This window comes from Mya arenaria, chromosome 12, assembly GCF_026914265.1.
Source record: "Mya arenaria isolate MELC-2E11 chromosome 12, ASM2691426v1".
Taxonomy (NCBI): Eukaryota; Metazoa; Mollusca; class Bivalvia; order Myida; family Myidae; genus Mya; species Mya arenaria.
In genome coordinates, this window is record NC_069133.1 from 57,280,988 (window position 1) to 57,307,365 (window position 26,378).

The 26,378-nt window shown below is 35.3% G+C and overlaps 1 protein-coding gene across 3 annotated transcripts in view; it reads right to left on the reverse strand.

Annotated features, from left to right (window-relative positions):
- The window catches only part of LOC128210396 (actin-binding LIM protein 1-like), a 58,249-nt gene extending 32,406 nt beyond the window's left edge, over positions 1–25,843 (reverse strand). For 2 of the 3 annotated variants that reach the window (XM_052914738.1, XM_052914737.1), the window contains exons 1-4: positions 25,633–25,843; positions 15,848–16,396; positions 6,259–6,314; positions 3,402–3,485 (exon numbers count right to left, since the gene is read on the reverse strand). In XM_052914738.1, the coding sequence (XP_052770698.1) occupies positions 3,402–3,485; positions 6,259–6,314; positions 15,848–16,396; positions 25,633–25,636 (693 nt within the window). In that variant the 5' untranslated portion in view covers positions 25,637–25,843. The remainder of the gene's footprint in view (positions 1–3,401; positions 3,486–6,258; positions 6,315–15,847; positions 16,397–25,632) is intronic. The other variant, XM_052914739.1, reaches the window with a different exon arrangement.
- Positions 25,844–26,378: the final 535 nt, after the last annotated feature.

Genomic DNA, 26,378 nt, shown 5'->3' on the forward strand with positions numbered 1-26,378 from the left:
TTATTTCCAGCATTCATTTTCCCTAGAACATCCGTAAATGAAATGCATAAACAGTGAACAGAAATGCACCCTCATTATTACAAGAAATCTTCTGGGATGCTATTATTATTTATATACTTTACAAGCATGTCTATCTAGAATAGGTTAAGAATGCCAGATTTTGGTTAACTCAATCATACCCAAAGAAAGGACAACCAACTGATGCAAATGCTTCAGAAACGCAGTCTTTAAATAGCTTATCTAGAATAATGGGACTAAATTGCTGCTGTAATGGATATTTTTTCATCATTAATGTGTATCAAGTTTCAATCTCAAATGATTCTTGTGATTCCATCCCTTTCATGTGAGTCTCCTCACAGGTGCCACATATAACCCTGCATTAAATTTCACCTCCTCAGATTCAAAATAATGAGATCATGATTCAAATGATTTGAAAATGAATGGTCTTCCTAGCAATATTTGGTTGCAAAAAATGAGAAAACAAAGAGCTGTCACAGTATGTGACAAATGCCCCCGAATGTGACATTGACCTATGAACAAGGTCAGTACATGAAAAGTTGATCTTGCCTTTACATGTCAAATACATACAGCAAGTCATTTTAAATTGCCTCTGAACATAAAAAATACCACCCATATTTGACAACCTACACTCTTATGACCTTATATTCAGCATTCCATTGTGAATAAACACTAAGTGTATCTTTCACCTTAGAGGTAGGGACACGGGTCTTGCACGCGACACGTCGTCTTGGTATGTGGAACACATGTGGCAAGTTATTTTGAAATCTGTCCATACAAGGGAAAGTTACAGCCCGGACACGACAACCTATGCTCTATGTCCTTATATGCAGCACTCCATTGTGAATAAACACTAAGTGTGACCTTGACCTTAGAGGTAGGAACACGGGTCTTGCATGCAGCACGTCGTTTTAGTATGTGGAACACATGTGGCAAGTTATTTTAAAATCTGTCCATACAAGGGAAAGTTACAGCCCAGACACGACAACCTATGCTCCATTGTGAATAATCACTAAGTGTGACCTTGACCTTAAAGGTATGAACACGGGTCATGCATGTGACGCGTCATCTTAGTATGTGGAACACATGTGGCAAGTTATTTTAAAATCTGTCCATACAAGGGAAAGTCACAGCCCGGACATGAGTTATTGAGCCGGACACACGGACGGACGGAGGGTGCGATTTTAATATGCCCACCTTTGGGGGCATAAAAACGGTATCCATGAAATAATGTATTTACCACAGTGCCACAATTTAAGTATAAGTATGTATACATAATTACACAACTCCACTGTGGGCGACACTTAAAGGCTATAATGGCAAGCGACCTTTCTCCAAAACAAGCTGATACTGCCTTCTCTATTTTCAACCTTGAATTTTTCCATCTTAAAAAAAAGTATTGAAGTGATGTTGGCACAATGGCATTTGGCTCCCTAATTACTTAAAATCAATGATTTGTCTGGCTATTACTTCAGTGGCTGAGAAGGCTCCATATTCATTATATAGATTATTAAATATTTAACAGCATGAATGCAACAACCACATCAATAAACCATGGTGCATACCAATATGAAAGATGAAGAATATGCTGAGCCTGCAAACATTGTTAAATTTTATTCTGACTTGCTGTATAAAGGCCTTTCTCTTTCACATTATAAAGTTCACTCAGTTACACAACAATTTCACAAAATAATGGAAATATTTGTCTGTTTTTCAAACAATATTATCATGTCAGAATAAATCATACTATTTAACTTTCGCTGAATTTCTGTTTATTGCAAATAAAGCAAAAAATTAAAGCTACTTAAAAAACAAGTGCTTTTGTTCCGAAAACATTGCAGAGCGAAAACAGAACATATTACAATGTAATGAAAACATAATTAACATTTATCAATGCCAAAACAAATCTTAAAATACGGCAAAATACATTCAAATCATTATTAAAATAGAATATAGCATCAAAATGATAGTTTTCCACACACAAAAAGCTCTACTTATTTTTATCTGGAAAAACAATGGCACTTTCAATACCATAGCAGTACATCGACTTTAGAGCACCAAAAGAAAAGACAAACGATTGCCTGATTTTCAAAGTTGGACAAGGGACATAACTCAACATTTGTTTAAGCCCAGGTAATGTTACTTGCTGCATTAATGCATACTGTAACTGGAAAACAAGTTTCATACAGTGATCTTCATGTAAATATTTTAAAGGTTTGTGAAGTATGACCAAAGTTTTCAAGGGACTTAACTCTACAATTATTAAAGCCAGTTTAAGGGGTCTTTCTAGACATTGTGTGGTTTTAGTCTTTAATCTTGGGTGTTTCCAGGGCTGCCAATACCTTTACTCCTCTTCATATCTTTAGATGAGTGTAAAAATAGCAAGAAAACTAACAGACTAAAATAATACAAGATACTGAAGTGATAAAACAGCCACTGTCACAACAGGAAGTGATGTCATGTTGCCATGGTGACTGACCTGTACAACGTTCGAGTGCCAGAACCGTCCCGACAGACACATTCCCGCAATACCCGGGCTAAAACACTGCAGAGGCATGCGTTGTTACAAGAATGGTATATTAATGTTTGATGGCTGAGTCACATCAACACAATGTTTGAAACAAACAGTTCAACATTTACATTGTGGTTTTCTATATTCAACAATACTATTATCACTTGCTTTATTATATAAATATGCAAGGATCATCAAACATTTCATAGTTATTCAATACAAAGAAAATCTATACCCAATACATTATTTTATACATCTCCTGTTTTGGAGAAAATAACATTATATCTTATATATGTTACAAAACACAAACTCATGTATATCATTCATGCATCAATGAACAGAAACACCAAACAATGAACTGCATGGAAGTCACACATGATACTGACTGAATCAAAGCACTTGAGTCACAGAGAGGCAGGGGCAGTTGTTTATCAAAGTGCGGACCTTCATGGGGAACTTGATTATATGATGGTCTACATGTATTTAACCAGACACCTACAATTATGACATTGTACACAACAAATTCTAGCAAAGTGAAAGTCAGAAGACTTAAATATTCTGTAATGGATGAACATATAAATAATATATTGGATAAAAAAGTTCTTCTAACCCAGATGACTCATTTATAATTACTAGCTATTTTTATCGAATGTGTAGAACAAAACACAGATATTGAAGACTTTACAAGTCTTACCATTTTGTAAGTACAAATAGTTGCTATTAAAAGCGTAATCCATAAATGAATAAGCATATCGTGAGCTTTAAGTTGTAAGCAGGAGGTTGCAGCTGCATATTCTGATGAATTTCCCTTAAAAACTTTTTATGCACAAATTTACAGGCATTAAAAATATGGAAAGCTGAAAGCACCTACCGACTTTGTACGCAACGATGAGCTATTGATAGTAGAGAATGATTTCAGGGAAATGTTTGAGGCTGTGGGACTAGAAGATCGTAACTGAAAACCAAACAGAAACCATGCATGCTCTAGGTTATACCTGGTGCAAGTCATATACAAAACAGTGTAAAAGCAAAGTTGTCGATGAAATTTCAGATGCCAAATGTATGTGCAGGGTAAGCAAGGCAAAATACATTATAAAGCAAAGTTAAAAGTCATTCTAACATATATACTGTGTCATTTCTAGAATATTTTTTTTCAAAGAAATCTGGCATGTGAAAGATGATGACAAATTATAACAAAATACAAGAAAAAGGAACAACAGTAAAATACACAGATGTTTTCTTTAAAAGCTTTCCCTGAGGCCCACGTTCCTTCATACAGAGCCTTGTCACATATTGTAACAGCCAATTATATACATTTTTAATGTCCTAACATGTTACTTTTTTCAATACATAGCAATGAAAGCATTTTTATTAACTTTTGATAATCTTTAATAAACACCAAATATTTAAGCAAAACACAACCAGGCTCTGTCAAGAAAACACCTGTGACCTACTGTGTCTATAAACAATGAAACTTTCTACCTAACAAAGGTTATTGACAAAATCAACAAGTATAAATATTGAACTACAATTAACACAAAATAAATACAATATATCATAAAAGCTTCAGGATATCTAATAAAAAAGAGAAAAAGATAGCAAATGTCATATATATAAATGGAAGAATGTTTTCAATCAAAGCAAACTATAACAAGAGCGTGAGAAGCGGATATCAACACCTCAGTCAGTATTTCTCAGCTAACCAGGAGATAATAATTAACTCCACAAACGAAATTGGACGCTAGAATTGTAAAGGCCATTCAGTCCTTTGATAATGTTTAATACAATTTCAATACAATTCTAAGAAGTTCAATTGAAAAAGTATCATTATATATCATATATGATAAAATATATACAGTAAACATGTCCTAAAATCCCCAAAACCATATTACCCAAAACAAAGTTAAATATTTCCTACAATAATTGACCAAATCTATACATTATACACTGTCAGAAAAGTGAGACTATTTAGCTACAAGAAAAACATAACTTAAAGAACTATCAAAGGACTGGAGGACCACATTTAAGTGTCCAAGCTATGTGAACATCACCTTTGTATAAACAGTGAAAATGTCTTCCACCTTTAAAGATAATGTTAATAGTATATGCAGCAAAGGCCAACATCGAAGTGTTTGCACACCACAAAGGGCACCAAAACTCTCACAAAGTTTAATGATACCTCCGCTTATTCTCTTTGAAAACATTGAACATAGAATGAAAACTTACCACGCAAGCTCACCACTGTATGTTTACTTGGATATTGTCTAATCATGATAAAAAAACTGACCAACAACCAATAACAAAATGATCTTGTCACGCTAAAATACCGTTATAAGTACAAGTTCCTATATGTATTTAAAAGTTTAAGAAAACTTCCCTTTGACTTAATTTTTAGTATTTTGTTAAATCAATATACAATTCCATACCAAGACTCATTCATGTTATTGAAAGTCTAAGATGCTACATTTCAAATAAAAAGCAGTCCATAATGAGGCCTGGTCCCACAAATACAAACCAGTACACAAGTAGCCTTGTTAACTCGCAAGTACAAACCAGTCCACATGTAGCCTTGTTAACTCACAAATACAAACCAGTCCATATATAGTCTGGTTACCTCACACATACAAACCAGTCCATATATAGTCTGGTTACCTCACACATACAAACCAGTCCATATATAGTCTGGTTACCTCACAAATACAAACCGGTCCATATACAGCCTGGTTACCTCACAAATACAAACCGGTCCATATACAGTCTGCTTACCTCACACATACAAACCGGTCCATATACAGTCTGGTTACCTCACACATACAAACCGGTCCATATACAGTCTGGTTACCTCACACATACAAACCGGTCCATATATAGTCTGGTTACCTCACAAATACAAACCGGTCCATATATAGTCTGGTTACCTCACAAATACAAACCGGTCCATATATAGTCTGGTTACCTCACAAATACAAACCGGTCCATATATAGTTTGGTTACCTCACAAATACAAACCAGTCCATATATAGTCTGGTTACCTCACAAATACAAACCAGTCCATATATAGTCTGGTTACCTCACAAATACAAACCAGTCCATATATAGTCTGGTTACCTCACAAATACAAACCAGTCCATATATAGTCTGGTTACCTCACAAATACAAACCAGTCCATATATAGTCTGGTTACCTCACAAATACAAACCGGTCCATATACAGCCTGGTTTAATCACAATAACACAATCAGAGCACCGTGGGCAATTTTCCATCAAAAACAACCTTGGTTGTATGCCAGTGCTTAGAAGAAATAGTTTAAAATATTAATGATATTGATGTAAATTAATTGTATTTAAAAGTGGAATTTGTATTACTAAGTTCAAATTGATTACCAGTGAAACATATTATTGCATAAATAATTAAGATTCCTAAGAGTCAAGGCCTTAGGTTTAACTGCTACATTTAAATTAGAACGCAATATACCAACAGGGTAGTTATATGTAAGAATCTGAAATTGTAAACAGACTATATACATTGAGGTTGTTTTTCGATTGAAAATGGCCAAGATGTTCCGATTGACAAAATACAAATGAGTCCATATATAGCCTTTATTACTCACAAATTCAAACCAGTTGATATATAGACTTGTTTTTTATTCACAAAAACGAACAAGTCCACAAATAGTCTGGTTTACAAGTTTAACAAACAGTTCCACACACACAGACTGGTTTACTCACTTGTAGTTCAAAAGCATAAGCTTCATCGTCACTGACATCCGTGTGGTCATCATCACCTGTAAAATAAGACGAAATATGATGAATGTTTCAATATGGAAAAGAAAGAATATTCATTTTCAATATGGGATCAAATCATTAAGATAAAATGTATATCATCATCTAAATATATATGCTGTAAATGCCAAAATGAAATAGGTTTTAAAAGGCTCTAAGTAAGACATGTACACACCTATATGATGCAAATTCAAATTCTCTGATACAGTTTTTACATTATTTTTCTTTACATTGCTAAAATAAAGGGACGCTAAAGGGAAGCAACTCAGATTTTATTATGAGATTTTTTTGTCCAACAGGACACTATTCTTATTAAACACTGGCATTGTTACTTCCATGTTCACAGGCACCCAGAAGACTAAATTAGAATTAAGTGCAACTTTGTTATTGTCCAGCAATCTAATGTATTTATGCGAATTTCCGTGACAACTAATTTGTTACCATGGTAATAGGAATGATTCCCATTATTGACAATAATTAATAGCTGGTCATTCTGCCTCAAGTGGGAGCCTTGGAAAGATTTATATCAAGTTAGTGTATCTTTAACAGTCAATGGCAATAAATGTTTGTTGCCATAACCATTGTTCAGTCAATGTAAAATGTATAGAGTTGTGTGAACTGCTGATCATTTCCTTAGGAATGTGACATATGAGCAGAAATGTGCTCTCATACCAATGTTTTTCAAACATGAACAGTAGGTACTGAAACTTTCATGATACAGATATCAGAATATAGCAAATTGCTGCAACAAAACTATTAGTCATAGTACATTTTGTGTCTTTCATCAGAAATGATACCCTTCCTCTGTGTATTTCTTTAACACCCCTTACATGGCATTATTATCTCCACATCTTAATGTCTGTACTATCAGTGTTCTGCCAAGGACGTGCCCTTGCGCCATTGGCGCAGAAAAAATCGGGATGGCGCAACGAAATACCTGTAGACGGGCCGATCGGCGCGCCCGTTTTTCGAAAAGCCGTTCTGACTTAATTGAATTTTTAAAGAGCCGTTTTTACTTAATCGATTTCTTTTTCAGAAGTTTTACAGCAGAGCATTCATTCGATAAAACAACGATTTTCATTGGTCCGAATACATGTAACTATCCAACTGCGAGGGGTAGTATATTTTTTTTACTAAATTCAATGTCATCATCATGGCAATTAGTGTGGGGGGGATATAAACAAATTCAATTTCAATGAGGCCCTGGTGCATTAGAGGAATGCAAAACAGGAAAATATTCCTGGGTGGGGAGGGTTACAATTTAGCGATGTGATTTGTCCGCGGATTCGCGGAATTCCGCCGATCTAATGGCCCCAAGGACCCCCCCCCCAAAAAAAAAGAAAGAAAAAATAAATAAATAAAAATAAAAGATTTTTTATTTTTTTTAGCTGATTAAAAAAGATACTAGTGTGCTTTGGGGCCAATTTTTCTTCTACGGCAGTGTGCTTTTGACCCCAAAAGTGCCACAATGACCGAAATGATTTCAGCCCTACAGCTGCCAGGTCAATCACATCCCTGATAAAGCATAACAACACATTGACATGTGAAACTGTTCTTAACATATATCACTGTGTCTCATTTGTGCCATGTTTATAGTTTTTTTTCTAAATGTCAAATGGATCTGTCCAATATTTGAGAATACTGATGTCATGTGGATGTTACACCATGTATATAATGGGTAAATAAAACACTTTCATTTAAAAGTTTTCATTTTTTCCCTGGAAAAGGTCATGGCCCTTCACTTTTGAAAATGGCCCCTAATTTTCATGACTGCTGGGCCATTCGGCCCCATCTTTTTCAATCCTTGGCAGAACACTGGTACTATTATGATCCACTGACAAAAAAAAAAGTCACAAAAAAACTTCATTATGAATATTTATTTAAGAACATAAATGAGCTTTAGATGGCCAGATAATTTTGCTTCTGGCGATCATTATTAACACTGCATGAATTAATAATCGAAAAAATTCATCATTTTATAATGCTAGATTATTATTATGAACTTTGTTTTATGTGAATAGTGATAATACACGGAAATGTTTGTACAGCTTGAAGTATTTTCCAGGAAAGGTTAATGCTGTCATGGACCAGTGTTTGCCTTTTGAATACAAAGTAAACATCTGTTTCCTCCTATGTCCAGCAGGGGATCAATATGTGCAGATAGATTACAAGACAGACAGTGACTCACAGTCTCTCCTTAAATTCTCTGTTCATATTTAGGTGTTATTGCACATTTCCATAATTCCAAAAAAACATATATGTTCCAAAAAGGGGCGCTTCTTGACATTTTGGCCAAAAAATAATGGAGAGAAAATGCATACATAAAACAATGTACAAACACATGAAAGTAAAAAAGCATATAACATAATATAAAGTACATTATGGGTATACATGAGATGGCAGCAGTTACTTCAAATAAATCTAAAACCAAGTCACCTCAGCTCAACACTGTGTGTAAGGTAGATTATTTCTTCCAGACACTTATATATCTCTCTACCAATTATCAATGTTACTCCTTGCCTTCATTGTGTCACAAATTGGGAATGGAGGGATACCAGGAGCTGTTTAAGAACCTGGTACCCAACCCATACAGTGAATACCATCTAATTCATTATTGCTGGTGCTTTCAAATTCATTGGTTAAAAAACAAAAAAAATGTGTGTGTGTTTTAATATGTATACAGCTGTATGTATATATTATTAATATATACTTTAACACCATATAATATGCTCATTGATGACAAAATGTTCTAACAAAACAATCATAAACAAGAGGGCCATGATGGCCCTAAAACGCTCACATAAGCAAAGGGCCACAACTCTGTGATAAACCATTAATAAAAATGTTGCAATTTAAAAATGTATATCTTCATTGATGACGATGCCTTGTTATATATTTATATATTTGTAATGGGTCATGCAAGTTTCAGAGATTTTTTTTAAAGTAAAACAGTAAGTTGGCCTTTTTGTTGTTGTTGTTGTTGTTGTTGATCAATCTCTGCAATGCCTTGTTGTATTTTTGTAGAGGGTCATGCAATGAAGCCTCCTGTAAAGTTTCAGTGAATTGGCCTGGTAGTTTCAGGTGTTTTTTAAAGCAAAACAGAAAGTTGGCCAGATTGTTGTTGTTGTTGACCAATCATGACCCCTTGTTGTATTTTTGTAGAAGGTTACCCAAGGAAGCTTCATGTAAAGTTTCATTGAATTTGGACTTGTATAGTTTTAGAGGAGATGTTTTTTTAAAGCAAAACAGGAAGTTGGCTATTTTGTTGTTGTTGTTGCTGTTGTTGATCAATCGTGACCTCTTGTTGTATTTTTATAGAGGGTCACCCAAGGAAGCTTCCTGTAAAGTTTCATTGAATATGGAGTAGTAATTTCAGAAGAGATATTTTTTAAAGCAAAACAGGAAGTCAGCCATTTTGTTGTTGCTGTTGTTGTTGTTGTTGATCAATCGTGACCACTTGTTGTATTTTTGTAGAGGGTCACCAAAGGCAGCTTCCTGTGCAGTTTCACTGAATTTGGCCAAGTAGTTTTTGAGAAGATGTTTTTTAAGCAATTGATGACGGACGGACGGAAGGACAAAGACCAATCACAATAGCTCACCTTGAGCACTTTGTGCTCTGGTGAGCTAAAAAACATACCTACCCTACCTGTTTTTAGACTAGATGTAACCCTAACCTCCTAACAAAATTTGTCCTTGTCAATGATCACTACTGGTATATTGTGAAAAGTTCAACATAATATTATTTTAAATAGCTGTACGGTAATCTATGTGTTACTTAAAGTTTCTAAACAGATCCCCAACTCCTAATTTACTTACAAACTGGCAGAATGTATTAATGCAATAGTCAAGGTACACAAACGATCACCAGAAGCAAAAAAATATAAAAAATCCAAGGTTAAATAGGTTCCACTGTTATGACGTAAATACGAAGCACTTAACCTTGATGCCTGAGGAACCACAATGTACCAAATATTTACAAATATTTAACAAACAATTTCATCATAACAATTACTTGTACCCAGGTAAGAAGATGTCATAGTTAATGGAATAACCAGAACTTGGTGAAAACCTGGGTGAATGTTACTGTTATGATTAATGCAGGCACCAACTATGATGTGAGCAGTAAACACTCATAAAAAATACAGGAAGATCGAGGGTATAAGACATTAGGGGGTATAAGACATTGGAGGGTATAAGACATTGGAGGGTATAAGACATTGGAGGGTATAAGACATTGGGGGGTATAAGACATTTGGGGGGTATAAGACATTGGGGGGTATAAGACATTGGAGGGTATAAGACATTGGGGGGGTATAAGACATTGGGGGGTATAAGACATTGGAGGGTATAAGACATTGGAGGGTATAAGACATTGGAGGGTATAAGACATTGGAGGATATAAGACAATGGAGGGTATAAGACATTGGGGGGTATAAGACATTGGAGGGTTTAAGACATTGGAGGGTATAAGACATTGGGGGTATAAGACATTGGAGGGTATAAGACATTGGGGGGTATAAGACATTGGGGGGTATAAGACATTGGAGGGTATAAGACATTGGAGGGTATAAGACATTGGAGGGTATAAGACATTGGAGGGTATAAGACATTGGAGGATATAAGACATTGGAGGGTATAAGACATTGGAGGGTATAAGACATTGGAGGGTATAAGACATAGGAGGGTATAAGACATTGGAGGGTTTAAGACATTGGAGGGTATAAGACATTGGAGGGTATAAGACATTGGAGGGTATAAGACATTGGAGGGTATAAGACATTGGAGGGTATAAGACATTGGAGGGTATAAGACATTGGAGGGTATAAGACATTGGAGGGTATAAGACATTGGAGGGTATAAGACATTGGAGGGTAAAAGACATTGGAGGGTTTAAGACATTGGAGGGTTTAAGACATTGGAGGGTAAAAGACATTGGAGGGTATAAGACATTGGAGGGTATAAGACATTGGAGGGTATAAGACATTGGAGGGTATAAGACATAGGAGGGTATAAGACATTGGAGGGTATAAGACATTGCGACTAATAGTAATAAATAGGGCAGATTGTAACTAACAAAATTTTCATAAACAGAAGTTAAATGAACAAATATTCTGGTATTCAAAAGCTTATGCAAGTTTTCTGGCTGACTTTAGAGGTTTGCATACCACAGATAACTATAGCACCAAGGCAATGACAACATCTCCATTATTTTTCATCCCAACACAACATTACCTTAAAATGTACTTTTCAAAAAAAGCTTTAAGGCAAGATCCAACCAACTGGAACCATTATAAGTTTTGTACCATTAACTTTTAAGAACACTGCCATGAGCCACATGTAATACATCACTTAGACCCATTACACACAGTAATTGACGGTAATTGGCTGAATTGCCTAATGCAGCCCAGGTTAAACTGTATGATATAGCTGGTAACTTTTATCAAGAATGACTGACATACCCAGTAACTTCCATTATCTCCAGTCATTTTTCCCCCCATCCTGGTTTATTTTTCTCCAAGTTAAATTAACTCCATTATCAGACTTGGCACCGGCAGCTGTAACACACCATTCTTGATTATGTAATTAACCGAGAAAAAAAATAATGACATTCTGACTTTTTATCTGTTACATGAACTTCCTTCATAGAACCAATATAAATATGAATTTTAGTGCTTTTATTTCAATTGGTCTTTAACATAAGACCACAAAAAGATCTTATTTTCAATGTTACTATAAATGTTATCATTCTGCAACACTGGTCAATCAAATACTGACTTATTATGGATGAATCCTGACATCTTACACTATAGCCCCTTGCCATCATAACTTGTTCCTGTTGATGTAAGGCCAAAAAAAAATGTGTCTTGTTTCTGTGGTCACGGGTCGGTAGGTATGGATTTTTTTGATTTTTTATAAACCTTTGGATCGGAATGTCGAGGGTATTGCCTGCCAGCATTAGCAAAGTACTATTAGCTCCCTTTAGTAGGGTCAAATGTTGATTCAATGATATTTGACACAAAATAAGACTCGTTTGTTGTAAAAATAACCAATTTATTTATTTAATAAACAACAATATAAATCCTCTACTTCAAAATACTACACTGTAGAACCTTAGAATAGCGGGGAAATACCTTTCGTTACTAAAAATAGCAACATCCTGTACTGGCTGCCGAAATATGTTAGATGTTGACGTAGCGATTTGTTACGAAGACTGGCGATAAATTTCAATGTTATCGAAGTTGTACCAGTAAGTGTTGAGTTAAACAGGAAATCTGCATGTATTATTTGTAATCCAACGCATCCTTGTCAAAATCCAATGTGCAATGACATTTTTCTTGCTTTAACTTTCAGTTTCATTTTCACCTAGAAGGATTCTTCCGGAAGTAAACAAAAACATTCAGCGTTCCTATTGCCAATATCCCTACAATGTTCTTTTATAAAAATGGCAAAACAATCATAATATTTAACAGAACTTAACTGTATATGGACCAGGATTTTCGTAAAATACTTAGAACTCCGTTCACTTTCATTAAAATTGACAGGAAGTTTAAAGTTTTCACTTGTTTCCTGCACTTTTTGGACCATGTGCACAATGAGCAGGATATCTAGAGAATAATGTTTTTCTGTTAAGCATTAACATTTACTTCAAAGATTTATCTTTTAGTTTTATATAATAGAAATTGAATTAAGTAACATTTCAATTTTTGATATTGTTCAAAGCATTATGGTTCGTAATGAGCTAAAACTGCCAAAGGTATACGTTAATTTACATAATGGCGTAGTTATTCACGACATTGAGTTTGACTGCTGTTAATAGACACCGTTGATCACTTGTCACTTTGGGCTTTAATTGCTATTGACATATGTTTACTTAAAATATATTTTAATTGAATAAACTAACATTCAGCACATGGTTTGCAGCACCATTGATCTTCAGATTCAGGACTACCGACTCTTGCAGTGAAATTCTCCCAGGTCATAGGTGACATTTACTTGCGAACTTAGGGTAATAAGACGATTTCTCAACAGAGGTTAGGTCAATTGAATGCCCTGTTTAAATATCCTTGTCGGATAGCATGGTCTCCAGTACTGTTTTTCCGGGACTCGTTTTACAAAAATCGATTTTGGAGATACAAAAAAAAGTCGGGTGATCAGAAAAGACCTTTTTTTTAGGCCTAACATGCAGTGTTGGATTCAATTTATTTTTGGGCAGAGTCAGTACAGAGCTTGCAGGCTTGTGCTTATTTACGTAGTCAGTTAATGATAATGTTAACATGTGCATGCATCTCTAGAGACATTTATTTTAAAAAATACTTAATATATTTTTGTTTCTTACTTTGCTGGGGCAAGTCAGCGGCAAAGCATTTTAAACACCAGTTCATAAAAGAAATCCTTACATTATTTGTAAACCTTAGGTTTTGTGTTGATATATTTCTTGTTCAAACTCTCTAGTTTGTACAGTATTGATATCTTGAAATGAGATGGTCATATTAATAAAAGTCTAGGAAATATGACAATATGTTCCAGCTTTTCTTCTAAATCAATCACTTTCCTTACTTGACAGACAGCCTTTTGACAATGATTTATAACTGTTGTGCTTCACTCTTCACTCTTGTTGTTTTCCCTGGAAACCAATTAGTTTCTGAAAAATTGTTCCTTTATATACATGTATACCATACGTAAATATATATACATGTTTAAATTGATTTTGTACCATATTGGAGAGCTCTTAGTTTTCGTTGATATATTAATGCATTATAATTACAACATATATATTATACTAAGATCAGATTGGCAATTATGATGAAGCATGCCATACAAGGATGTTTCAATACATACACACGCTATACTTCTTGTACGGTGAGCTTGACAGGGACTTTTTACCAGTACTAGGTAAAGACTGTCCCAAGCCCTTTTTTCAGTACCTTTTCAAACAATTCCGATGATTTAGTTTTACAAATCATGATATGGAGTAAAACATCAACAAAACAGAAAATTTATCACTCAAATTTTTTTAACAAGTCGTGAGAATATTATATATCAGACATCCGTTTGCTTGACCAGTAAATTTTGAACATGTCCGACTTAATTTGTTATGAGGTTGGTCCATCTGACTGACAGTTTTCATGTCCGGATGCACAAATAGTGAAGATCTTTATCAAATATCAAACACCGCTTGAAAGTAAGAAAAAATATTTTGTTTAATAGAAAATCACATTTTATCAATGATATTTTCAAATAGCTATTTGTTTAGGAATCTGATGTCATATTATGTAGTGTAGGAATGCATACATGTACCACACTAAGTCAAACACCATGCAGTATTTGCCTCCCTTTGCAGAACATTACCATTTATAATTGTAAATTGATGTGTAAATATCGACCAATCACAATTGTCATTAGGATTTAGCGCAATAAAAGTGTACAAACAATTGGCATCGTCAAAACTTAATTTCGAAGCAAAACCTTGCAAAAGTAACTTGTTGATTTCTTTAATTCCTTTTTATTCCTTGTAAATGTATAATTAGCAACAAAGGCTTTGAAAAAGCAAGTTTTCAAACAAAAATTGTTCAAATGACCAACACTTTTTATGAACTTTTGTGATATTTTATATTTATTGTTTTTTGGGGGGAATTTCAGAGGCTATTTTTGGCCCTAGGGGAAATAGCCAGGAATCGCCTATGGCAAAGAAGGGTAACCTCCAACCCTCAGTAATTGAAAAATATACCCTTCCAGAAACTGCCAGTGACTATTTCATCATAAATTTTGGGTTTTGAAAAGATGCATTCTCATCAGTTACACTCATTGTGTGAAGGTTAACAGTTGTAAAGTTATCAAAGTAAGAACTGTGAGTGTTCAAGAAAGTGTAAATTAAGCTCTGGGAAAAGTTTTCCAGTCTCAAAAGCCTCAACCTGCTGCAGACCTTTTACCTGTCTTAAATCTGGCATAATCTCAATTCTTGAGTAAATAATGATGTGAGAATTCAATGGCTGTGTCATCAATGAATCAGTCCTAATGACACAATTTTTCGGAATGTGTAACATTCTTATTCAATTTAGAAAACTATCAAGATCCATGTAGCAACAGGTAGAAACCAGAAGGTGGTCCAGTGTTCTCAAAACTTCTTTAGCGTAACTACTTTAAACTTTTATCACTATCTTATTTTAGTTATTACTAAAGTCTCAAACTTGATATTACAAAATAAAAGTTGCTATTCGAGATGAGTATATTACAGTTGTAAATTTTAACCAAAACAAAAATATAGCACATCGCTTAATACTGTTATGATGGACTAATCACTCTTTCAACACTGCTTTACCTTCCATACACTTTTGATATAGATACGAAGGCTAGACTCCTACTTTGTAAGGACCCTGAGGGTCTGGGACTTTAAGGTTTTTCCTTCAATTCAATTACCAGTTATAAGTAAGTTCTAGTTGACTTATTTCAAGTGCCAAACCACTCTTAAATCTTTAATATCATTAAGTCTGTGATCTTACTATTTATCAAAGATCTTAACATTGTTGCAACTTACTGTATGTAACTCCGCTAGAATGTCGACCCCGGCCTGTGCTTAATATTCCATTTGGAGCAGGTGTGGATGTGACGGGAGCGGGTCGGTTTAAATCACTCGATTTCACAGGCGTCAATATCTGACTGTCCAGTCCATTTACATTTTCAATTGTCTGACTAGTATCCATTTTGTGAATTTCTGAGACATTTAACATATCCAGTTCACTTGTAGGCACATTTTCTTTTTCTGGTTCAATAAATTCCACTTCGTAAGTCCGCTTAGGTTTCGGAGGAGATTCTAAATACCTTTTACTATCACGTTCACTTTTCGGGCTCGTTGAATCATACTGATCCCCGCCATTTACACCATTTTTGGGCGGGGTTCTCTGTTTCCCACCCTGTGTCAGTGATCCTTCTTGTTCCTCTATATCCATACGACCCTCCCCATTCCCCGCCGCTTGTTTTGTGGGTGACCTTGATTTCCGTGGAGACTTCTTAGCTTCTTTTTTAGGGGACGGCCCTTGCTCCCCATTTGTCTCCCGACGTTTTGATGCCTTGGTCTGCCCTTGACCTGAAACAATAAAAACTTCATCTTAACATACCTGCTGGGAGATTTATAGATGCATTTAGGTAGTCAACACTAGTATCAGTTAAGAAATCAGTATAAAGTATCTGCAAGGTCCCTTCTGGTCCTTCTAACCAGGAAACATCAACAACAATTTTGTGAAGGTTAAACCCTGCATAACTGAAAGTCCTCACCAAAACTTAACATGTTTACAAATGGCGATGACAAATATGACATTCCACAGTATTTTCCAAATCTAGGGTACATTCAATGTCTTTTACATAAATACTGGTATGAACATAAAACAAGGGCCTGAAGTTGCCTACATTGTATTTTTTTTTGTCATGGATATAATTTTGTGGGGTTAATAACAGAAGGTAACATAGCATATGGTATGTCCTGGCATTAAACCCCCAAATATATACAATACAGGCCTGTGGATGATGCAAACTCTGTCATATATATGAAGATTTATTCAATATTTGAAATCAAGTTCTGATCTTATATAAGATTATGCCCTGATCTAACACAAAAGCCTGATTCTTATCCTTACAATAGACTACAATTTCTTTATTGTTTGAAATAAAATCATCTAAAATCCTCGGTAAACAAGCGACCATAAAATGCCTGTACGTCTTTTAATTTCAAGGTAACAGATAACATTGAGTTGTCACATTCTGACTTGTATCATAACATCAGTTAAAGATACCCACTTACACTTTAATCTCTTAGAGAGCATTATAAATAATCAGAGCTCCAGATAAAGTGTGTTTTTGTGTGTAAAATCCGATTGAAACTTACAAATCAGCAAATTTAAACCTTTGCATATTAAAATGCATTGATTTAGTCAAAACCTTTTACTAATTGGTCATTATGTGTACCGGTGCCAGGTATAATTCCATTACAATTGTAAGAGTGGAGCATAGTATTAAACATGTACAGCATTTATTCTTCCATATTAAAGACTTGTACAATAGGGTTTTAAAACGGACTGGTTGAATCTGAAAAAAGGACAGGGTGCTGCTGAAAATGGACATGTTGATGCTAAAAAGGGGACAGGGTGCTGCTGGAAAAGAACATGTTGCTGCTGAAAAGAGACAGGGACTGAGTGTGCTGCTTAAGAGAGGCAGTGTGCTGCTGTAGAGGGACAGGGTGCTGCTGGAAAAGGATAGGGTGCTGCTGGAAAAGGAACAGTGTGCTGCTGAAGAGGGACAGGGTGCTGCTGGAAAAGGATAGGATGCTGCTTAAAAGGGACAGTGTGCTGCTGAAGAGGGACAGTGTGCTGCTGAAGAGGGACAGGGTGATGCTGAAAAGGGACAGGGTGCTACTGGAAAAGGACAGGCTGATGCTGAAGAGGGACAGTGTGCTGCTGAAAAGGACATGGTGATGCTGAAAAGGTCAGGGTGATGCTGAAAAGGGACAGGGTGCTGCTGGAAAAGGACAGGGTGCTGCTGAAGAGGGACAGTGTGCTGCTGAAGATGGACAGGGTGCTGCTGAAGAGGGACAGGGTGCTGCTGAAGAGGGACAGGGTGATGCTGAAAAGGGACAGGGTGCTGATGAAAAAGGACAAGTTGATGCTCAAAAGGGACAGGGTGCTGCTGGAAAAGGACAGGGTGCTGCTGAAGAACGACAGTGTGCTGCTGAAGAGGGACAGGGTACTGCTGGAAAAGGACAGGATGCTGCTGGAAAAGGACAGGTTGATGCTGAAAAGGGACAGGGTGCTGCTGAAAAGGGACAGGGTGCTGCTGAAAAGGGACACGGTGCTGATGAAAATGGACAGGGTGCTGATGAAAATGGACAGGGTGCTGATGAAAAGGGACGGGTGCAGATGAAAATGGACAGGGTGCTGCTGGAAATGGACCGGGTGCTGCTGGAAAAGGACAGGGTGCTGCTGGAAAAGGACAGGGTGCTGATGAAGAGGGACAGTGTGCAGATGAAATTGGACAGGGTGCAGATGAAAATGGACAGGGTGCTGCTGGAAAAGGACAGGGTGCTGCTGAAAAAGGACAGGGTGCAGATGAAAATGGACAGGGTGCTGATGAAAATGGACAGGGTGCTGATGAAAATGGACAGGCTGCTGATGAAAAGGGACGGGGTGCAGATGAAAATGGACAGGGTGCTGATGAAAATGGAGAAGGTGCTGCTGAAAAAGGACAGTGTGCTGCTGAAAAGGGACAGGATGCTGCTGAAAAAGAACAGGGTGCTGCTGCAAAGGGATAGGGTGCTGCTGTAAAGGGACAGGATGCTGCTGAAAAGGGATTGGGTGCTGCTGAAAAGGGACAGGGTGCTGCTGAAAAGGGACAGGGTGCTGCTTAAAAAGGACAGGGTGCTACGAAAGAGGCCCCTACCCCCATACCTCATTGGCTACTAGGGCTAATAGGTTTATTTCACACACTGGAACCCTGAAGTTTAATTCTTTGCAATAATTAAATTTTGTTCATTTATGCTTTGAAAATCCCTAAATATCTAGTGTATTATACTCCTTTGACTAATCCTTAATTGGAGCTCTGAATGGTATTTTTAATATGTTTGAAGACATAGTTATCCAAGGCTAAATTAATTTTAAACCTCGACTTCATCTTCTTAGCAGAATATGTGACTTAAAAACATTACAATGTTTTTCTCTGGTGATATGACTTGTAACTGAACATAATTTTTGAATTGTACATTACACTAGGTACAATAATTATGTTATATAAGATGTTCACACGTTTTCAAAATTAAAAATCTTCTTTTCAAAGTATTTAGTTAAGATATTAAACAAGGCAAGATATTAGTTGAATAACTCGATATTTGCAAGTGTGCTATAATTGGGATAATTTTAGCACTGGGGTGCTGAAACCCAGATTGCCATGTTTACATCCACAAAATTTATCTATCAACAAGAGATAGCGTTTTGACAGCCAGAATATAAGCAGGCGATTTCATCACTCAAAGGAATTGAAGAATGTGATAATGATTCCATTCAAACAGTAAGGAGGAATAAATTAGTATAATTTAACCTATTTCAATATTCAAAAGCAATACCTATCCACTATATAAACACTTTGGCCATCATTAAATCATGAACTATACCTGGTATATATGCAGTATAATAAGGCAAAAGTGTGCTTGACCTAAGTGGACAATGGGCAAAATACATACATGTATGCACCTCAGTTGCATTGTGGACAATGGGCAAAATACATACATGTATGCACCTCAGTTGCATTGTGGACAATGGGCAAAATACATACATGTATGCACCTCAGTTGCATTGTGGACAATGGGCAAAATACATACATGTATGCACCTCAGTTGCATTGTGGACAATGGGCAAAATACATACATGTATGCACCTCAGTTGCATCGTGGACAATGGGCAAAATACATACATGTATGCACCTCAGTTACATTGTGGACAATGGGCAAAATACATACATGTATGCACCTCAGTTACATCGTGGACAATGGGCAAAATACATACATGTATGCACCTCAGTTACATCGTGGACAATGGGCAAAATACATACATGTATGCACCTCAGTTACATCGTGGACAATGGGCAAAATACATACATGTATGCACCTCAGTTACATCGTGGACAATGGGCAAAATACATACATGTATGCACCTCAGTTACATCGTGGACAATGGGCAAAATACATACATGTATGCACCTCAGTTACATTGTGGACAATGGGCAAAATACATACATGTATGCACCTCAGTTACATTGTGGACAATGGGCAAAATACATACATGTATGCACCTCAGTTACATTGCGGACAATGGGCAAAATACATACATGTATGCACCTCAGTTGCATTGCGGACAATGGGCAAAATACATACATGTATGCACCTCAGTTGCATTGTGGACAATGGGCAAAATACATACATGTATGCACCTCAGTTGCATTGTGGACAATGGGCAAAATACATACATGTATGCACCTCAGTTACATTGTGGACAATGGGCAAATACATACATGTAAGCACCTCAGTTACATTGTGGACAATGGGCAAAATACATACATGTATTCACCTCAGTTGCATTGTGGACATTTGTTTTGAGGTTTATAAGGTAGCTTAACAGTTAAGTTACAAAACCATAATGAATTCCAATGCATTCTTACAAAAATGTGACATTGACCTTGATCTTGTCAAATTTGGAATTCCTCTGTACCAATGATTTACATAAAATTATAGTCGAAAATCTAGAGTTTAAAATCTCATAATAAAGCTCTTACAAATATTTAAAGACATAAATATAAAAGTAAATTAATCTTTGTAGAAGAATTTAGTATCAAATTAAACAGGTGTGTGTTTTCTTCAGATATTTAATCCTATAATAAACCTAAACAACCAGGTGAAATCAAATACCTGAAATGTTAATTATTTATGAAAATAAATATTTTGTCAACAAAAGTTTTTAAAATCTCAATTACCTCAACCCGGATGCAAACCTGGTTTTCAAAACCATTATAAAGATCAAGTGGTCTTAGTTGGTAAGTAATTTAAAGTAAACTATAAGTAAACATCTTATCCAGCTTGTAAAATATATACTTAAAAGGTAAGGATTAAGCCTACAATCTTATTGAGATAGGTGGTGTAAGAAGATTAATCAATGCTGATAGTTTGGAGTGGGTCAAGGGGTCATTGATTAAGCTGATTATTCAGATTGAGCCTGTAATATACCTGGTAGTCACCCTCAGTGGTTGTGTAAATGAATACAGCTGTTTCATCTAAAATCCACCTAGCCATTTTGTACCTTTAGTTTAAGGAGAGATTTTTAAGTATTCAGGTTGTCATTAGTTTCTCCTATGTATAGTTCTGCTAAGCAGATTCTTGATATAATTGCTGCCTCATGTGTTTAACAGAATTATTGATCCACATCAGCTTTACTTACAAATATATGTGTTATCATAACAAAAAAAAATAATGCAGTTTTGGAGCTCTTCGAATTTAAGATACAAAGTATCGTTAATCGATAGAGCACATATAAATGTTTATCCTTGAGGCGCCATGCATATATGCACCCTCAAGGGATATGGAAGAACTGAAATTTTGTTGGCATAAAATTATCCCACCCCTAAAGCAGGAAAATTTCTGGGGTTGGACTCAAGTAATGTTTCGAGCATCAAAAATACTTTAAATAAATATCTGGTCAAGCCTATTTCCAAAGTGGTGGTCTATGATGGATCTGTAAGAATCCAAGTCCAGGGATGTGAATGGCCTGCATTTGTGCACCAGCATGCCAGCTTAAAGCTGGGGTATCTATAAGTAATCCAATTATTTTAATAAGTAACAACTGGATTAACATTATTTTCTTACTGGGCCCTCTTAAGCCATAAATCTGCAAAAAATAACATGCCTGCACCTATCGGGGAAACACTGGCTGTCATAAGTTTCCTATTTGCCCTTGAAATTTGACAGTCAAATATGGAAACCATTGGGCATAATTAAGGAACTTAATTAACAGAATGTGTACACTGCCACACCAGTACATGGTGGATATCTATTACTCTACTATACAACCAGGTACACATGCAATAATACCACTAGAGTGTACCACTGATATCAAACAGGCGGCTTGAACCTTTGAACCTACATGGTGGACATTTATACCTCTTTATTACCATACTACACCACTTTTACTTCTAGCAGTTGCTTAATATTGAACCCTTACCATAATTTGATAAACACTTAAAAAGTTAATGGCAAATCTGCATGCATGCATGTAATATTCAGTCATGCAAATTGCTCAAAAATTGATGTTTTTCAATGAATTACTTACCATCATAATTATACAGGCGTATTAAATTTTACTACCTTTCAAATGACAGAAATAATTACCTTTTAGCGAAAGTAAATGATTTTAGTTATCCAAACACAAAAAACATTTACGTGCTCCTCAAAGCTCAACCAAATAAAGAATGTTGAATTCCATTATTAACTGAATTATTTACACAGTGTATAATTGCTCACCAGTCCCTACAATGTGTCCTTCACAATCACATGCAGTTTATGTTTACTTTTAAACATTAGTCAGATATCCTCCAAATGCAGAACTACCCCAAGAAAACTCACGAAATGTAAAGTATCATTCTGTGAATAGCCATTTAAATGAAATGTCCTTAGCATTTACTTTCCAATGTCAAATCTAAACAGTAACAAAACACACATTACTTCACAGACCAAAGAAAGGAAAGTCACTTGGCCAGAACATAATTAGGTTACTATATATATATAGATTAACTGATCACACAGACCATTTGTTCAAACCCAATGCTTTATCTGATTCAGATAATTAATTACATTTTACAATTACAAAACCTTAAAGAGTCGATCACATTCCTATATCTACCAATTGTTTATAAAATTATGCGTCTCAAATACCCCATAATAAGTATTAAATTAATCATCAAACCATAATGTTTATCTCAGTATTTTGTTGGGTCATGTTTAATGTAAAGCATTGATATTCTGCTAGTTTATTTACACTTTGTGTACAAGTTAGTGCCCAAAGCTGATTTTTTACTCGAAGTACTGTATAAGCCTTCAGGGCATTTCATTGCCATCATCTCTGAAAATTTAAGTCAGGGACACATTTTAAAAATTCCATTTCTATAAAAATTGAGCTAGATTGAATAGCCACCCTGTCGTGTTTGGGGTTTGATTTAATAACACTTAAATGCATATTTCAATTATGATGTGATGTAGAATATTGGAAAAGATGCTTGAATGGCCAGAAAACAATGAACATCTTTCAGAATGATTGTTCAATTGTCATTGCATGACTTTGAATAATGAGTTCAAGTATCAATGAATAATTAGCACAATTTCAAGTGCTTTAAAATGAATACAACAAGCTAAGGTCAGTCATTAAACACCTGTTAGTTTGTAAGATACTTGAACTTGATCCCATATTTTTGGAGTCAATGTTTTATTCTAAATACCAATATGAGGCTAAAACACTAATAAATCATATCAACTCAATAAAAAGCAATGAAACAGTTGGTTATAATCAAGATGTCATAACATGAAGCAAAAAGAAACGATATGTTCTGAACAATCATTCATTGTCGGGAAATATCAATAATTTATCATTGATTAGAAGAGAGACAAAGGCACCTCACTTTAACCCTGCTTTACAACAGATGTCAAAAATGTGTACATGAGAAAAAGATGTTCACAAATGCAAATGTGCATTCATAAATCATCCTCCATATCAAACTTGCAATATATGTGAAATATATAAGACATAAATGAAGTGAACCTATATATATATATATATATATATATATATATATATATATATATATATATATATATATATATATATATATATATATATATATATACATGTATATATGCAAAAAACAATCATCTTACATGAATGTGTAACTCCCCTACCCCCTTGAGTAGCCAATATTCCTCCATTTTCTACCCACATATAACAAATAATATTAAACAATTTTGAGAATGTTTATATACCGATTGATGCCAAATTTAGAGTTTCTGCATACTACGCAGTCGCAAGTACTGTGTAGAGAGCCGTTTTATACACATACATGCAAAATGGCTGGAAGACTCCCAAGGAGATTTTGCTAATAAAATAAAGCATTTTGCTTGATAAACATTGTGCTCTTTTAAAACATCATTTTTAAACTAGTGTTTTTTACACATTGAAAAGCACTGTATTGAGTAAGTACCTGGTATGTTGTAAGAAAATATTATGTGTAAAGCAGTTTAAGTCACAAATATTATTCACTAATTAATTATTCATTGATCAATGGTGTGCATACATAAACATATAGAGCATTTACATGGCTTGAAATTCCTGCAAAATAAACAATGTAACACCTGGCACCTGGCTGCATCAATATCTTGGATACCCAGCAGGCTTCTCATGATAGATGTACAAACAAACAAGAACTATAGAGCTGTAGGTAATTCTCATACAGATGTTTGTGATTTGTAAGGAGCACATACTATTATTACCTGTACTTGAAATACTTTGCAGATAATAACACTGTACTTGTTAATGCGCAAATATTTCACCTATAAGATATACATATACATGTTACATACATCGGCATATGAAACAGGCGTACCAAGGAGAGAGTTTTCAGCCACAGTGATTTGATTCACAATTATGGATTTGGACCAATAACACACTGGACCCTGCACTGCTTCATATTTTTAAAACGGTTACTGTTAGTGTAAAATCAAACTAAAAGCATGGCTCAAATACATCCAGAAACTTCAGCTGAGATTTTGAAGCCGATAAGCTATTTACAGGAATTCTATTCACTTTAAACAATACTAGAACCCAGTATTGATAGTATGGGTTGTGTGACTCGCGCACATGTGTACAGCAGTTGCCATGTTTTCTCTGTTTGGTACATCAGGTCCATGCTAGAGTTGTTACATCATTTTCAAAGTTTTCAAACAACAATGCTAGTATCCTAACCTTTGTTTTTCATTTGTTTGATCTAACATCACAACTGCATTTTCGTGTCATTTCATAACAATTAATGAATTATTCAAGGTAGTTCTTACTATGACTATATATTGCCAAATCCAACTTATTAATGACCAAGTTAGCACGTTGGTCACATTTAAAAAAAATGTTTTGGGTGAAACTGAGGCGTAGCAGTCTATAATCTTTTACCTTCAATCAGTAAATTTCACCGGCCCAAGGTGAGATCAATCAAACGCATCTAATGTACATGAAAATAGCGGCCATTTTATAGCTAAACATATAATCATAGCAAAAAAATAGAATTAAAGGAAATCGAGAACATTTATATCGTTTAAAGATATTGAGCAACATATTTTGTACATAAGGCATTATAAAGGCAAGTGCTGAAATTTAAACACACAGAACTTAATCCAGTGTCATTGAAGCGCAGACTGCAATGGTCTGGAACTGACAGATCTCTAGGCCTTGAACTGACATGCAATGTATCTTCAGATTAAATAGAATCAGTAGCCAGACTCACTAGTCGCCATATTGAATATATTTTGCATCCGATTTCCCAATTTTGCTCGAGAATCAACTGTACGCCCAATTTGTTAAAAATATGTTATAAATTAAAATCAAATTAAGATTCAATTAAACGCCTTTGATCACACGCCGACAAGTGTATTTGTTTACTAACTCAAAGTTGACGTGACCTATTTTGCATCAAAAAGTTACCGGCTAAATTCCATTATTCAACAATTGGGATATTATGTTTGCTACCAAAACTTACCCATTTTATCCGGTTCGGAATATCAATGGAAAAAGCCACACTAAACCACGACCACTGTTAGATCCAAGACATCAAGTTAATCCCATCAGTAACAAATACTAATCAGCCCCATCTACATCGAAATGTGTACCATTCGTGGAACAAACCATTTTGCTTTAAATGTTAAAATGTATTCAGCTTTCGATAAGATTATTTCTAATAGTGGGTTTAAGAAGTTTTCTAGTAAATCTTCATTAGATACGGATATGAGGCAAATATAATCACGTTTAAAGCATCAAAATCGTGTCTAAATTACTTGAATCAAAGAAAACATTAACTCCATCCCTCCTATAACTAAATTGGTATATTCCAAATAATTTCCGGAGATAATTGAAGGTTACAATCAACTATTGGTATTAAGTTTAATAGTAATGTAGGATTTGCGTCCCTTCTACAGTTAGCTGACATTTTATGCCATATTTTTTGTATTATTTCAGGGGCTTAGCTTGACTCATCCCTGTTAAATAGTTTTTATCTAAGTCGCCTCTGGGTGCATTCTGGAGTATTTATGGTACTTTGAACAGGTAATTGAAAGTGAGAAGACTGACGTGATGACATATTTAGTGTTCGATAATTTACCAGTCACTAAATAACAACGGGCCATTTTGTGAGATAACTATATTAATATTAGTTTTAATGTAAAAGCGTAATATATAAGCGAATGAGCACAAAAAGTGTCGAGTCTGCAAGCTGTTCCAGGTAAGAGC